The sequence below is a fragment of the Elephas maximus genome, chromosome 10 (genome assembly GCF_024166365.1).
Source record: "Elephas maximus indicus isolate mEleMax1 chromosome 10, mEleMax1 primary haplotype, whole genome shotgun sequence".
NCBI classification, from domain to species: Eukaryota; Metazoa; Chordata; class Mammalia; order Proboscidea; family Elephantidae; genus Elephas; species Elephas maximus.
In genome coordinates this window covers 31,638,269-31,655,844 of record NC_064828.1, presented here as the reverse complement: position 1 = coordinate 31,655,844, position 17,576 = coordinate 31,638,269, and the positions used below count along the sequence as shown (strand labels likewise).

Genomic DNA, 17,576 nt, shown 5'->3' with positions numbered 1-17,576 from the left:
TGTTTTATATTATATATCTATCTATATATAAAACAAACCCGTTGCCGTTGAGTTGATTCCAACTCATAGCGACCCTATAGGACAGAGTAGAACTGCCCCATAGGGCTTCCAAGGAGTGGCTCCCATAGAGCTTCCAAGGAGTGGCTGGTGGATTCGATCTGCGGACCTTTTGTTTAGCAGCCCAGTGCTTAACAACTGCACCACCAAGGCTCCATATGAGAGAGACTATGACAAGGCAAATGAGATAAGTGTTAATGATTGTGGAATCTGAGTGAAAGATATATGGGAATTCAGTGTATTATTCTTGCAATTTTTCTGTAAGTTTGAAATTATTTCAAAATAAAAACAACTAAAAAACCATCAAAAAGTATCTTAAGAAAATAAATGCAAAAAGGAAAGTGACATTACTTATTCCTTTCCTTCTGGGGACAAAATAACTAGAAGATGTTATAACATTTGAGGATAAATAAACCCTAGGGGCAATTACAGCTACCTGACTAGCTGAACCAACACCAGTTGATTCATGTGAGATAGGGCAAAAGAGGTCTCCAGAAGGAAAACCAAGCACCTGGCCTAAGGCCTGTAAGTTTTACTTGGCTTAAAACCCATTGCCGTTGAGTTGTTTCTGACTCATAGTGACCCTATAGGACAGAGTAGAACTGCCCATAGGGTTTCCAAGGAACGTGTGGGGTATCCAGTCTGCTGATATTTGATTAGCAGCTGCAGCTCTTAACTGCTATGCCACCTGGGTTTCATCACTTGGCTTAGAAAAGTGAAATCATTTGTATGCAGGGACTGTGTTGGGGAAGGGAGACGGTGGTAACTGGCGGAAAGAAGGGGCGGGGATGACTTGTCTGAATCAGGAATTGCTGGCGTCATGCCGGGATCTTCTTGAGGCTGGATGGATTGCATAGATGGAGATCAAAGCATTTTTAGATAATACAAAACTCTCTCTTTTGAGAAGACTGTATCATTCATTAACTGAGAAAACAGTCTTTCAGTATCATTTTAAAAAATTTTTATTGTGCTTTAGGTAGAAGTTTGCAACTCAAGTTAACTTCTTATTGAAAAATTTACATGCATATTGCTTTGTGACATTGGTTGCAACTCTACAATGTGACAGCATACGTTACCATATCATTTATATCAGACAAGAATATTAATGGGAAAGTATTGTGTGGAAAGTCTTAGTCCCATTAGGGAGATAGCCAAGAGATAGCTTACTTGCACCACCTCAAAATTTCTCCATCATAGGCATTGATTTTGAGCTGTGATGGGTATACATGCTATTACTTCTCTATTTTGATCTTTCATTCCTAATTCTGACATAAAGGGGTCCTTCAAAGTTAAGTAGCAGGGAAGCATTTTACCTAGAGGGACTAAAGGGAATCCGTTTTATTAAATTGTGCTTAAAGCAAAACTAAGAAGCTGCCAAGAAAACTCTATTGCTCCATGCATGTGGTCTCTTCAAAAACTAACTTGTCACAGTGACAAAATACGTTAAAAAAAGATAACTCACCAATAAAAAAGACAAATAATCCAGATAAAATATGGACAAAGATCTGAATAAGTATTTCTCCAAAGAAAATATACAAATGGACAATGCTGTGTGCCATTGAGTCAACTACGACTAATAGTGACCCTACAGGACAGAGTAGAACTGCCCCATAGGGTTTCCTAGGCTGTAATCTTTGTAGGAGCAGATAACCAGGTCTTTTTTCCCACAGAGCAGGTGGTGGGTTCAAACCACTGACCTTGCAGTCAGCAGATGAGCACTTAACTGCTGTGCCACCAGGACTTCTTCAGATGGCCAATAAGCACATAGAAAGATGTTCAATACGATTAGTCAATAAAACCAAAAAGCAAACCCACTGCTGTCGAGTCGATTCCGACTCATAGTGAGTCTATAGGAGTAGAACTGCCCCATAGAGTTTCCAAGGAGCACCTGGTGGTTTCAAATTGCTGACTTCTTGGTTAACAGTCGTGCCACTTAACCACTACGCCACCAGGGTTTTCTGATTAGTCAGTAGAGAAATGCAAATCAAAAATGTAACAGGAAAAGGAAACAAAAGCACATAGAGATCACAGACTGTAACAGCAAGTGTTGGCAAGGATACAGAGGAATTGGAACCTTCACACATCGCTGGTAGAAATGTAAAAGCATACAAACACTTTGGAAAACAGTTTGGCAGTACCTCAAAATGTTAAACCTGGAATTATCATATGACCCAGAAATTCTACTCTTAGTTATACAAAATGAAAGCAGGGCCACACAAAAATTTGTACGTGAATGTTCATATCAACATAATTCATAATAGCCAAAAAGTAGAAACACTCCAAATGTCCATGAGCTGATGAATGGATAAACAAAATGTGGTATATCCACACAATGAATTATTATTTGGCAATAAAAAGGAATAAAGTACTGGTATATACTACTACATGAACAAACCTTGGAAACATAATGCTAAATGGAATAAGCCAGTCAAAAAAGTTCACATATTCTATGATTCTGGTCATATGAAATGTCCAGAACAAGCAAATTTATAGTGACAAAAAGTAGATTAGTGACTGCCAGGGGTGGGGATGGGGAGATGGGACATGACTACTACAGGTTTTCTTTTTGGGGTGATAAAAATGTTCTAAAATTAAGTCATGGTAACTAATGTGTGACTCTATGAATATACTAAAAACTACTGAGTTGTATACTTTCAAAGTGAGTTTTATGGTATGTAAATTATATCTCAATATAGCTGCTTTATATATATCTCTTATTTATTATTATTATATATATTATTACTCTTTAAACTATATTTTTTCCTCATTTATATGTGATATAAGAATTTAAGAGTAAAATGTTGAGAAGATTGAAAAAAGAGCTGAAAACAAAGCAACCACTATGAAGGCTAGCAAGATGCCCCACAATGACAGAGAGAGAGAGCTGTAATTCTATAACGTATTCTTCCTCAGGCACTGAACTTACCTTTCCAGGCTGGCATCATCAGAGGTACGGAGTCTGTGTCTCTAACTGGTTGGTCTCCTGACGTATTGTCCACCATAAGATGTGACATCATACCAGCTCCCAAGCTGGAAAAGGTCCCAGAGGACGCTGAATTAGAGAAGTCCAGCTAATTACATGCGTCTTCAGGCTGTACTTAAGTTATACTTCAGTTGTAGATGGAAATTCTCAGCTTTCACGATGGTATATGACATGTCATAGTCACTTTTATGGTGGTGTGGACCGCTCTGTACTAAAGAGTAAGACCAAATATTCAGTAATAATGAGTATTTATTCAAAATGAAAATCAGATTTTTTTTTTTTTACTATAGAATTGATATATATAATTTTGTATCAATTTTGAAGTGTCTGCTTAGCCTGGAAGTCAATGACCATCCCCTTTCTCAGGGAATGGGCCTCTACTCCCCTTTTAGTTTATATTTGGTGATCCTGCCTCCCAGTCAGTGATGACTGGACCATGGCAAACAACTGACCCAAGCTGAGCCAATCAGATTCCCAGGGAGTTAGAAATGGGACTGAGAAGGTTAAGTTAGCCTCTGTGGATGGCTAGAACTACAACACGTAAACTTGGGAACTGTGGGATGGCCATATTTTGCCCTGTGGCCTGAGAAACCAGGAAATCCTATCTGTAAAGTTGCCTCACACCTTGGTAAATGCTCTTTTCCTGAATGATAGTATCCAGTCCCCTGGCTTTAAATACTATATGTTGTTATATGCTGTTGATTTCAAAATTTATATCTCCAGCCCTGACATTCAGATTTGTATACCTTTCTGTCTTTCAACATTTCCACTTGCATGGCTACTAAATATCTCAAACTCATTTGTCCCAAACAGGAATTTAAATTTCTCTCTCAAACCTGATCTTTTCCCAGTTTTTCCCTATCCCTATAAATGACCCCACCATCTCCCAGTCCCTAAAGCCTTGATTACTTAGTCCCTTTCCCTCATCCATTCTTTAGCAAGTCCTCCACATTCTTCCTACAAAATGTATCACCTTGTCTCCACTACCCCTGTAATTCAAGCCTCCTGTGTCTCTCACCTCAACTACCACAATGTGTTCTTAATATTCTCTCCACTTTCTTACTACCACTCCCAAATAAATTTTCCCTGAAGTATTTGGAGTGATCTTTGTAAAACAACCTACCCATAGCATTTCCTGCTTAAATGTTTCTAATGGCTTTCCACTACATTTAGAATAAAATCTAAACTCCTTACCAGGTCCACAAAGCCTTGCAGGATCTGACTCCCTTCCTACTTCTCCCATCACACTTTGTACTTCTGCTCCTCTAGCTCACACCTCTCAACACTGACCTACTCTCTGCTCCTCCAACTACCAACCTCTTTCTTGCCTCGAGGTCTTTGTACATTGCTGGAATAGTCTTTCCCTTGCTCTTTACAAAGCTGGCTCCTGCTCATCCTTCAGGTTTCTCAGCATCTTGTCATCTGCCAAGAGACATTTCCCTGACCTTTATAACTAAAGCATCTTGTCATCTGCCAAGAGACCTTTCCCTGACCTTCATAACTGTTATACTCTATCATGTCACCCTGTTTATTTCCCTCATAACACTTAACCATACTCAGAAACTACCATCATTTATTTACCCTTGTTTATTTTTTGCTCATTCTCACTAGAACATAAGGACTTGGAAGGCAGAAAATTTGGTTTCTCTTATTCACCTGTATATGGCCCTCACTTGAGTGGCTCCTGGAACATAGTAAACCAAAAAGCCATTGCGGTGAAGTTGATTCCAACACGTAGCAATCTTGTAAGACAGTGTAGAAGTGCCTCATGGGGTTTCCAAGGAGCAGCTGGTGGATTCAAACTACTGACCTTTTGTTAGCATTTGAGCTCTTAACTACTATGCCACCAGGGCTCCAGCACATAGTAGGCACTCAATAAATACGTTTTGCATAAATGAATGCAGGGACAAATCAAGAGAAAGAATGACACTGAGAGGCTGAGACAAGTCAACAGCCCTGAAAGGTTTTTGTGCTTGATTCCAGTCTTTTCCAAACCCTGGCTCTGGTCTTTCCCTTAGATTCTGTGGAAGATTCCTGTGTCCTGCACAACGAAAGCTTCCTTTTTGCTGAAGCTAGCTTGAATTGACAACTGAAGAAACTTGTTGACATGCTTATTGTGAACAAAGAGAGAAACATAAAGGAGAAAGTAAAAAGGATGATGGAGAAATTCTATCCCCTGGAGAGAACATTGTTTTATTCACCCACTTTCCAGACAATTTAACATGAATTGGGTCATTCAGATTCTGCTCTGTATTGTTTCTTTTTTAAAAAAAATCACAATAAATAAAGAGCATATTTCCAATGACATTATATTAAATGAATCTATACAGATTTCATAGCATGTTCATTTTAAGGAAGCTGAACTCACCCAAAAGTTGACGTACTTTCAAATGTTAGGTAATGGTCCTAGGGTTAGAACAGAATGGAAGAAACCAAGAAAACCACTGTGTTTTAATGAAAATCTCACATTTACAGTAGCTTTTTCAGATTTACTAAGTCATTTTGTCTCTCCAGCTTCCTACTATAAAGAAGTAGTAGTATGAAGGGAAAGGAGAGGTGACTGCATCATGGACCTGGTCCTCTGGACCCAAAGCCATTTGCAAAAAGAGAGCTGTAATAGAAGAAGAGATGTTGTCGTTCTTTAATATCTGGGCGCAGAGAAGATTGTTCTGGCTTATGACCACTCCAAAATATACCATCAAAGCTATATAGCACTATGGAGCAACTGAAAAGTACCACCAAAACTAAAGACAAAATTACTCTCTAAGAATGAAATGGAGTTTATCAAAATGTCAACGAAGAAAACCCAGGAGAGACTGTCAGTAAAAGAATGGTTAAGAAACATCCAAATACAATCAATCAAGTGGCCAGATTTAATCTATCGGACAAAAAAAGATTGGAAAGTAGATGTAAGAAGGGTTTATCGATTGCTTTGTACTCAACAGGGATGAAGGACTAAAAGGATTGCCTTGCAGTGTGATATTCAAAACTATAGTGTACAGCAGCAAGAGTTGGTATATGCAGGTGAAGAATAAAAAAAAAGCCTGTTAGAAATGATATATGCATAAAAGCAGGTTGATGGTACCAGTAATGAAATTATACAGCCAATACCCCTTACTTTGATTTTATACTCACCTCTGATTGAATTTAGAGAGAATGAACTATAAATAATGACTATGATCAATGGCCTAGGAATAAGAAAAATATGAATTCACATCTTTTCCTTTGCTGTGTGATCATGGGCAGGTTACTTAAACACTCTCTTTCTTAGTTTCCCTGTCTGCAAAAATATGGAGGAAATATTCACCTCATATGGTTATGATAGGAAACCCTGGTGGCATAGTGGTTAACAGCTATGGCTGCTGACCAAAAGGTCAGTAGTTGGAATCTACCAGGCACTCCTTGGAAACCTTATGGGGAGGCTCTACTCTGTTCTATAGGGTCGTTATGAGTCGGAATCCACTCAACGGCAACGGGTTTGGTTTGTTTTTTTATGGTTGCGATGAGGATGAATTGAAATAATGCCTACAAAAAATATAGCACAATGCTTGGCACTTAGTACTTGCTCTGTGTTAGCTAAATGATAACTGTTTTTTGTTTGTTTTGACCGAACAAATCTCTGGCCAACTGATAATTCTAAACTGTATTTATTAGTACAAATTTATGACTTATATATGCATGATTTTCTTATGCATTGGCTAATATGAGTTCATTTTTCCTTTATAGTGTTTATCCCACGATTTTTCTTTTTAGTACTGTATAAGTTCTCTTGAGAATATCTTTGTATATAAAACAGTACTGATGTACATGCAGATGTACAATAATTTTTTGGTGGATGTGGTATTATAACATTGGATTGTGGCAGAAATTGTTTTTTAGAATTGCTTTTAATAATTTTGTAAAGATTTGTATGAATTTTTCCCCCAAGAACACGGTGAAGTAAGAGCCATATGATGTTACTGATTTGAATATCACTGTTGTAAAGAAGACATTGTTCTCATGGAATCCAGACTTTCTGGAGCCATGGAGGCTGGATTACCTCCTGAAACTATTGCTCTAAGATAATCCTTAAGCCTGAAACCAAAAGTATCCCCTGAAGTCTCCTTAAAACCAAACCACAGTTTAGCTTAACTAGTAATGAATTTTTTTTTTAGTAATGAATGTCCGCCTTGAGCATCACGCTCTTTTAAAATCTATCTAAATGGAATCAAATTCACAACAGCAACTCCAATGGATAGGAACCTTAGGGTTTATGTTAATGAGGAAGGAACAACCAGTGAAGGAGTGTAAGAATGATTGCACAACTCAATGTAATCAATGTCACTGAATTGTACATATAGAAACTTGAATTGGTGTATGTTTTTGCTGTGTATACATTCTCAACAATGACAAAAATAAAATTAAAAAATCATTAAAAAAAAAGAAGACATTGTTGTAAAATTCTAAAGGGTAGAAAACGGGTCAAGGGAGTATCAGTAGATCTTAGGAAATAATGCTGAAAAAATATTCCCATCTTTTAAAAATTCATGGGTTAAGTGGGCCTGTGTGACAAAATACAGAAAGGGAGTTTTAACTATTTCAAAATTAACATAGATTGGAAATTCAGGTTTTCTCACTCTATAAGGGATTATCTTTAACAGGCCTAGTAAATAGTCAAGTCCCTACAAGGAGTGGCTATAGTTGGGCTTCTCCAAGCTGAATGAAGGAAGGGACAAATTGTGAATAGGAGCCTTGAGGAAAATTGTTTTATAGTGAGTGAGACTAACTTGGGAGGACTCGATCTTACGTAAGAAGATAGAAGCAACTGGGATGAAAGAATTGAGAAAGAAACCTGGAGCAGAGATAAAGAAAACCTGTGGAGAAAAGAGCAGACTCTGTAACTATAGCACCAGTTGTGTGAAAGCTGGGAACAGATGATAAGAACTCCAGATATCTGGATTAAACTCAATTTGGTAAATATTACTGTGTACCCATTACATGCAGTTGCTACAAGTAGAAGGAAATAGAGTCCTTGCTCTCGGGAAGTGAATGTTTAAGATAGGAACTAAGAAAAGTATACTCTTAACTATAAGTGTATTATTAAATATAAAATAAAATTATTTAAAATATTAGAATTAAAAAATATCAAAATATCAAAAGCCAATTAAAGAAGAACAAAGTGAAATGGGAATGTAAAAGAACAGTTAGATTCCGATTTACTTGAAGGATCAAGAAAAGCTTCACAGATGAAGGGTTGTTGGAGACTAGGAAGGATTTCGGCAGGTGGAGATAGAGTGTTTCACACAACGAGGACGGTATGAGTAGAATCAGGAGTGGGCAAAGATCAAGGTGACCTTGGAGAGTAGCAGGTAGGCATGAAGAGTTTGAGAGGGAAAGTTTTTGAAAAGAACCATATTTTAGAAAATCTTGACTATAAAAGAATTTTATCCATTTCCATAGACAATAGTCAGCAATTATACATATTTGAGTACAAGAGCAATTGAGTTAGAGCTGTGGATGAGTTTTAAGAATAGGAATCTGGTATTAGTGAGTCAGAGAGATTGCAGGAGAGGAGTGGTGTTAGGAGGATATTGCTGTAGTTCAGAGACGAGGGCTTGAACTAGGAAGGATGGAAGCATGGGGATGGGAGAGTAGGATGGAGCAAGAATCAAAAGACTTGACAACTGGTTGGTTGGATGTAGGACGGAGTTAAGAGCGTAAGGGGATCAAAGGCGGCTCGGCAATTTTTGTGCCTGGATGCCTGGGAGACTGGTGGTAGAGTGTGAAATGAATAAACTTATTTCACTTGTCTCAGAAATCACCCCAGGAAAAGAAATGGAAAACTATAAATATATATTAGATATAAACTTACAGTTCTTGCTTCCTCCAGAGAATTCTCGCTAATTCTTTTCTCGGACTGTTCTGGTGCCCTTTAATGCTCTAGGTTTCAATCCTCTTGTCTTCCTGTTCTCCAGCTAATCCAGTTCTGTTTAGCTCATAAGATTTTAACTCTTTGTAGATCAGAGTGCAAAGGCTGATCTACTTTTTGCTCCTTGCATGTTGCAGTTGGTAAACGAGCAGCTAAAACATTCAACATATCAACTTCTCAAATAAAACTAAAACTGAGAGTACATTTGTTTGATTTGAGGTTGATAGACATTTATTATTGTTGGGAGAATGTTCCTTAAATCTCTCCCTGAAGGACAACAGTAGGAGACTTTCTGGGGCTCTGAGATCTCTCTGAAGCAAACAAACTCTGCTCCATTGGTGGGATTGACGTGCTTGCTCACTCCACATTTGCGAGAACCCTCTCCAGTAAAAGAATGTATAACTGTCATTTCACCCTGACCAGTTTCCAAATCAAACATTAGTATGTAATTATGAACGAGACTTGATATCTGACAATGAGAAATTCTTAAAAATTCTGTATGGCTGGTCACTGTATTCATATTATATATTTAGTGGAATTTGGTCTCAATTGTTATACGAAATCCTCTCTTTATGCATTAAGTATGTGCATTGGGAAAGCCCCCATTCTGATTATTGCCATGAAATGCATGGATTCCCAGGAGTACCCTTTATGACTTCCTCTATCTCCCATGAAATAAAAAGAAAATAAAGTAAAAAGTGGGGGACCAATTAGGAAGTATAGAGAATATCTAGGACATCTCCTAGTGAAGACAGAAAATTCACTATAATATTTTCCCAGGTCTATAAAACGGGCTTTTTCTGCACCTAAGATTGCTCCTTGGCCAAGCCATCTCCAAATGAACCTTGGGTCTTCTCTCCTTTTTTAGATGCTCTAGCCAGAGACAGTACCAGGCAAAACTTTTTCAGTAGGCCAAGTTTGTGTTTGGTGATCTTGCTCTTTCTTTTCTGAACCTCTGATTTTTGTTCTTTTTATTATCTTCAAGTTAATTTCTTCTCTTACCCCTCTCAGGCACCCGCTTACCTCCTGCTTTTTCCACTGACATCCTTCTTATATCTTATAGTGGACTTAGACCGTTTTTTTCTAAAGCTAGCCTTAATGTACTTCTAAATGTAGAATATAATGCCTTGTTCCGTGTTAAAGGGATTTCAGTCAGTAAGGAGGACTTGGAGATATTATTTATAATAACATTTTTCTGATTACGAAGGTAATATGTCTTCATGGTAGATATGTACAGAAAAGCAAAAAGAAGAAAATGAAATGTATTTGTAATGCTACCACCAGAGGTAACTACTGTTATTGTTTTGGTGTGTATTCTATTTGATAGACATATCATATTTTAACCAATTCTGTGTTGTTGCTGTTGAATCGATTTCAACTCATAGTGAGTGACCCTATAGGACAGAGTAGAACTGCCCCATAGGGTTTCCTAGGCTATAATCTTTATGGGAGCAGATTGCCAGGTTTTTCTCCAGTGGGGCTGCTGGTGGGTTTGAACCACCAACCATTAGGTTAGTAGCTGAGCACTTTACCATTGTGCCACCACGGCTCCTTACCAATTCCCTACTGGTGGGCATTTAGATGGTTTTTAAATTTTTTGCCATTATAACTAATATTTTCTTAAAAATTCTCATCGATAAATCCTTTCTCACACCCACAGTTATTTTTTAAGATGAATTAATAGAAGTAGAATTACCAATCCACCAGACTGAGGCCAGCGCAACTAGATGGTGCTTGGCTACCACCATTGACTGCTCTGACAGGGATCATGATAGAGCTGGAGATAAACGTAGAACAAAATTGTAACTCACACAAAAAAAGACCTGACTTACTGGTCTGACAGAGACCGGAGAACCCCGAAAGTATGGTCCCTAGACACCCTTTTAACTCAGTATTGAAGTCACTCCTGAGGCTCACCATTCAGCCAAAGATTAGACAGGCCCATAAAACAAAATGAGACTAAAGAGGCATGCCAGCCTAGCGGCAAGGACAAGAAGGCAGGAGGGGACAGGCAAGCTGATAACAGGGAACCCAAGGTCGAGAAATGAGAGTGTTGACACGTTCTGGGGTTGGCAACCAATGTCACAAAACAATATGTATATCAATTGTTTAACGAGAATCTAATTTGCTCTGCAAACTATCTGAAGCACAGTTAAAAAAAAAAAATTCGGTCACAGTAAAAGAAAAAAAGTAAAAGAAGTGGAACTGCGGAGTCAAAGAGGATTCCTGTCTTTAAGGTCTTTTGATACTTATTGCCATATTGTCCGACTAACCTTCAAAAAGGGCGTACCAGATCAGTAGTACCCATTTTTTCTCATCTTGACTAACATCGGGAGCATCTATTTTTTTAAATATCTATTTTATCAGTGAAAAATATTAATTCGCTGTCACTTAAATTTGCATTTCTTTGATTACTATTTTTCTTGAACTTTAAAAATATAATCATTTATTTCTTTTAAGAGGCTATTACATTTTTATATGTTACCTATTTTGGTTGTTATAGGTCTATTATAAGTGTATTTTGTAACAGATTTAAGAAAGTATTTTTTAACATCATGGGAAAGAAGGGAAAAGAAGGTAGTTTTGTGTACTAAACCTGTGCTGTAGCCACTAACCAGATATGGCTATTGAGCACTTGAAATGTGGCTAGCATGACTAAGGAACTGAATTTTAAATTTTATTCCCTTGATTTTGCACCTTTAAAAACAATTCTGTTGAGATATGTTTTACCTATACCCAATTCAGGTGTATAAATTGAAAGCTTTTTAGTCATTTTACTGAGGTATTTCTTTTTTTTTTTATCCACTAATCACCACAAACCAGTTTGGGACATTTTACTTCCATACTTAAAATTTAAATTTACAAATAGATATTTGATTCAGTTATTGGAAATCTCATACTGACACAAGCATAATAAGGCTTTCTTTTGCCTTCCAGGACTCAGATGGAAGGGAAGGGACTTTAATGACCTCTGCTCCATTTTCTGTGTGTCTGCCAGTTTAAATGCATGCCAAGCGTGTGATTTACCTTTCTCTGTGATATTATTGTCTTCAGTTCAGCATTTCTTCACATTCCCTGAAACTTACCATTCTCAGACCTTACCATGCTATGTTGCCACCTTTCAAAAAGGAATGGCGCTCAGGGTTCTTTGGACAATGAGGAAGTGAGCAGAGGAGTGTGCTCTGAGGTTTTAGGTATCTGAAGATAAACTGGGATGACAAGAAGGCAGTATACCGGGGGTGGAGCTATGGAATAAGCAGTTAACAAAAGAGTCATTCTATTGAAAATGTTCCTCAGCTGCTGAGAAGTCTCCAAAATTGTGTTAAAAAATATCCCCTGCATAAATTTTACAATGATCGTTCATATGAAAGATAATTATTATGTGACATATAATTGTATAATGTCATAATTTAAAGAATCTGGACCAGGTGATTCGTATGGTGTTTTAGTTTTACTTGTTTGCTGAGACAGACAGTCTCTATCCTAATAGTAAAGTCAGTACTAATAACGAAATGTAAGGCTTTCAACTGAAAAACTCTTTCTAAGCTGTATGGTGATTAGCTTAATGAAAAATTACTAGGGGATGAAATCTCGTGCTTCGGAGCCAGAAGGAGAACAGATGGCAAATATGTTAAAGAAGGCTTAACCTACAAGGAATCAGATTTAGGTCACTGTGGGATGAAAATGGAGAAGAGGAGCAAGGAAAAAAAAGGAGAAGTTGGAGAAAAATCTTTAACTAACTCATTGCCATTGAATCCAATCCACTCATAGCAACCCTATAGTACAGAGCAGAACTGCTCCACAGGGTTTCCAAGGAGCAGTTCATGGATTCGAACTGCCGATCTTCTTGGTTAGCAGCCAAGCTCTTAACCACTGCACCACCAGGCCTCCAAATGTTTAGCAGGAAAGGATAGAGGAAATAAGAGAAATAGGAAGTTTTTTTCCCTTACTTTTTCAAAAAACTCTCCATTCTTCCCTCCCACATCCCCTGGCAGCCATTAGTCTTCTTTTATCTCCATGGATTTACTTATTCTAGATATCTCATCTAAGTCAGATCATATACTATTTGTCTTTTTGCGTCTGGCTTATTTCACTTAACATAATTAAAAAAATTTTTTTTATTGTGCATTGGGTCAATGTTTACAGAGCAAATTAATTTCTCGTTCTATAATTTGTACATAAAGTGTTCCATGACATCGGCTTTATTCCCCACAACATGCCAGCACTCCCTCCGTTTCTGTCCTAGGTTCTCGGTTTTCTTTTCTCCTGAATTGCTACCGCTTCCTGCCTTCTCATCTTTGCTTTTGGACAAATGTTGCCCTTTTGATCTCGTATAATTGATTGTTCCAAGCAGCACGTTACTCTCGGGTGTTACTGTTTACTTTATGTACCTGTCTATGGTTTGGCTGAAGAGTAGTCAGAAGAATGTCCTAGGACATAGCCTCGGTGGTTTGGTTCTTCCAGTCTGTCAGACTGTCTGGTCTTTTTTGTGAATTTGATTTTTTGTTCTGCAATTTTTCTCCCATGCTGCCCAGAACCCTGTGATGTGATCCCAGCCAGAGCAGCGGTAGCCGGGCACCACCTAGTTCTTCTGTTCTTGGGATCATATGGGCTGTGGTTTGTGTGGTCCATTAATCCTTTGCAGCAATTGCTCCCTTGGTTCTTTGGTTTTCTTAGTTATCCTTTGCCCTGGATGGTAAGAGATCGATAATTGTATCTTAGATGGCCACTTGCAAGTTTTTATTGCTTAACATGTTTTTAAGGTTCGTCCATGTGTTGGCATGCATCAGAACTTCATATGTCTTTATAGCTGAAAAATACTTCATGGATATACACCACATTTTGTTTATCCATTCACGTGTTGATGGGCACTTGGATTGTTTCCATCTTCGTCTTTTGGCTACAGTAAGCTATGCTGCAATGGAAGTTGGTGTCCATGTGTCTGAGTCACTGCTTTCAGTCCTTTTGAGTATATAACTAGGATTGGTATTCCTGGGTCAAATGGTATTTCTGTGTTTAACTTTTTGGAAACTGTCAAACTGTTTTCCGTGGAAGCTGCACCATTTTACATTCCCACCAAAAATGTAGGAAGCTCCAATTTCTCCACATCCTCATCAACACGTTATTCTCAATTTTTACTTTACGGTTTTTTTTTTTTTTTTACATTTTTAAAAATAATAGCCATCCTACTAGGCATGAAGTGGTGAAGTGATATCTCATTGTGGTTTTGATTTGCCTTTCCCTAATGATTAACCTTGCTGAACATCTTTTCATGTGCTTTTTGGCCACTTGTATATTTTCTTTAGAGGAATGTTTATTCTCGTCCTTTGCTCATTTTTTAATTGGGTTGTTAGTCATTTTGTTGTTGAGTTTTAAGAGCTCTTTGTATATTCTAGGAGTCCCTGGGTGCCACACTGGTTAAGTCCATGGCCACTAACTGAAACATTGGCAGTTCAAATCTATTCAGAGGCACCTCGAAAGAAAGGCCTGGCGATCTACTTCTGAAAGATCACAGCCATTGAAAGCCCTGTGGAGCACAGTTCTACTCTGACATGTGGGATTGTCATGAGTCAGAAGCAACTTGACCCAACTGGTTTGGGTTTTTTTTTTTTTTTGTATATTAAATCCTTATCTAATATTTGGTTTCCAAGTATTTCCCCCCGTTCTGTAGGTTGTCTTTTAACTTTCTGATAATGTCCCTTGATGAACATTAGTTTTTATTTTGATGAAGCCCAGTTTATTCATTTTGTCTCTTGTTGCTTGTGCTTTTAGTGTTATAACTAAAAATCCATCACCTAAAGAAAGGTTCTGGAACTTTACCCATATGTTTTCTTCTAAGAGTTTTATAGTTTTAACTTTTTTTTTAGGCCATTGATCTATTTTGTATTTATTGTGTGTGCGAGTGTGAGGTATGGATCATCTTAATTCTTTTGCATGTGGAAATCGTGTGTCCCAGCACTATTTGTTGAAGAGACTATTCTTTCATCATTGAATGAACTTGGCACTCCTATCAAAAATCAGTTCGCCCTAAATGTATAAGTTTATTTCTCGATTTTTAATTCTATTCCATTGGTCTATATGTCTATCCTTATACCAGTACCACACTGTTTTAACTACTATAGCTTTGTAATATGTTTTGAAATCGAGAAGTGTGAGTCCTCCTACTTTGTTCTTTGTTTTTAAGATTGTTTTGGCTATTTGTGGCCCCCTGCAATTCCATATGAATTTGAGGATAGGCTTTTCCATTTCTGTAAAAAAGGCTGTTGGAATTTTAATAGGAACCACGTATAACTATAGGCCACTTCAGGTAGAATTGACATCTTAACAAAATTAAGTCTTCCAATCCATGAACATGGAATGTCTTTCCATTTGTTTAGATCTCTTTTAGTTTCTTTTAGCACTGTTTTACAGTTTTCAGTGTAAAGACGTTCACCTGCTGGGTTAAATTTATTCTTAGATACTTTATTCTTTTAGATGCTATTGTAAAGGAATGGTTTTCTTAAATTTCCTTTCCAGATTGTTCCTTACTGGTATATAGAAACACAACTGATTTCTGTGTATTCATCTTTGCCTTAGTTATCTAGTACTGCTATAACAGAAATACCACAAGTGGGTGGCTTTAACAAACAGAAATTTATTTTCTCACAGTTTAGGATGCTAGAAGTAAGAATTTCGGGCACTGGTTCTAGAAGAAGGCTTTCTCTGTCTGCTCTGGAGGAAGGTCCTTGTCTGTTTCAACATCTGTTCCTTGGTTTCTTGGTGATCTTCTTCTGGTGTCATGGATTGAATTGTGTCCCCCAAAAATTTGTGTTGTCAATTTGGCTAGGCCATGATTCCTAGTATTGTGTGATTGTCCACCATTTTGTCATGTGATGTGATTTTCCTATGTGTTGTAAATCCTACTTCTATGATGTTAACGAGGTGGGATAGGTGGCAGTTGTGTGAGTGAGGCAGGACTCAATTTACAAGATTGGATTGTATCTTCAAGCAATCTCTTTTGGGATATAAAAGAGAGAAGTGAGCACACAGACAGAGGGACCTCATACCACCAAGAAAGTGGTACTGGGAGCAGAGTGCATCCTTTGGACCTGCAGTTCCTGTGCAGAGAAGCTCCTAGTCCCGGGCAAGATTGATGAGAAGGACCTTCCTTCCTCCAGAGTTGACAGAGAAAGCCTTCCCCTGGAGCTGACACCCTGAATTTGGACTTCTACCCTACTAAACTGTGAGAGAATAAACTTCTCTTTGTTAATGCCATCCACTTGTGGTGTTTCTGTTACAGCAGCACTGGATGACTAAGACATGTGGCATGGCATCTATCTTCCCCACATCTGTTTGCTTTTCTGTCCTAATCTCCTTTTTTTATATCTCAAAGCTGATTGGTTTAATACACACCCCACACTGATATGGCCTATAAACATAAAAAAGAAAATCCTTTCCCAATGGCATTACAACCATAGGTATATATTTTGGGGGAACATAATTCAATCCATAACAATCTTATACCCTGCAACTTTGCAAAATTAGTTTATTAGCACTAGTATCTTTCTCGTGAATTCATTGTTAGTACCTTTCTTGTGAATTCATTCATTGCTGTTGAGCTGGTTAGGACTCGTAGTGACCCTATGTACAACAGAAGGAAACACTATCTGGTCCTGCGCCATCCTCACAATTGTTGTTATGCTTGAGCCGACTTTTATAGCCACTGTGTCAGTCCATCTCATTGAGGGTCTTTCTCTTTTTCACCCACCCTCTACTTTACCAAGCATGATGTCCTTCTCTAGGGTCTAATCCTTCCTGATAACATGTCCAAAGTATGTAAGACGCAGTCTCGCCATCCTTGCTTCTAGGGAGGATTCTGGTTGTATTTCTTCCAAGACATATTTGTTCATTCTTTTGGCAGTCCATGGTATATTCATATTCAATATTCTTTACCAACACCACAATTCAAAGGCATCAATTCTTCTTCAGTCTTCCTTATTCATTGTCCAGCTTTCCCAAATATATGAGGCAATGGAAAATACTATGGCATGGGTCAGGCACACCTTAGTCTTCAAGGTGACATCTTTGCTTTCAACACTTTAAAGAGGTCCTTTGCAGAAGATTTGCCCAATTCAATGCCTCTTTTGATTTCTTGGCTGCTGCTTTCATGGTGTTTATTGTGCATCCAAGTAAAATAAAATTCTTGACAACTTCAATCTTTTCTCTGTTTATCATAATATGGCTTACTGGTCCAGTTGTGAGAATTTTTGCTTTCTTTATGTGGAGGTGTAATCCATACTGAAGGCTGTGGTCTTTGATCTTCATCAATAAGTGCTTCAAGTACTCTTCACTTTCAGCAAGCAAGGTTGTGTCATCTGCATAACGCGGGTTGTTAATGAGTCTTCCTCCAATCCTGATGTCCTGTTCTTCCTCATATAGTCCAGCTTCTCAGATTATTTACTCAGCATACAGATTGAATAGTTATGGTGAAAGGATACAATCCTGATGCACACCTTTCCTGACTTTAAACCATGCGGTATCCCTTTGTTCTGTCCGAACAACTGCCTCTCAATCTATGTACAAGTTCCTCATGAGCACAATTAAGTGTTCTGGAACTCCCATTCTTCTCAATGTGGTTCATAATTTGTT

The 17,576-nt window shown here is 37.9% G+C and overlaps 1 protein-coding gene across 1 annotated transcript in view; it reads right to left on the bottom strand.

The window, feature by feature from the left end:
- The window catches only part of RPGRIP1 (RPGR interacting protein 1), a 73,418-nt gene that overhangs the window by 50,582 nt on the left and 5,260 nt on the right, over nt 1-17,576 (bottom strand). The window contains 1 exon segment of the mRNA XM_049898613.1: nt 2,984-3,251. Coding sequence (XP_049754570.1) covers nt 2,984-3,074 — 91 coding nt within the window. The 5' untranslated portion in view covers nt 3,075-3,251.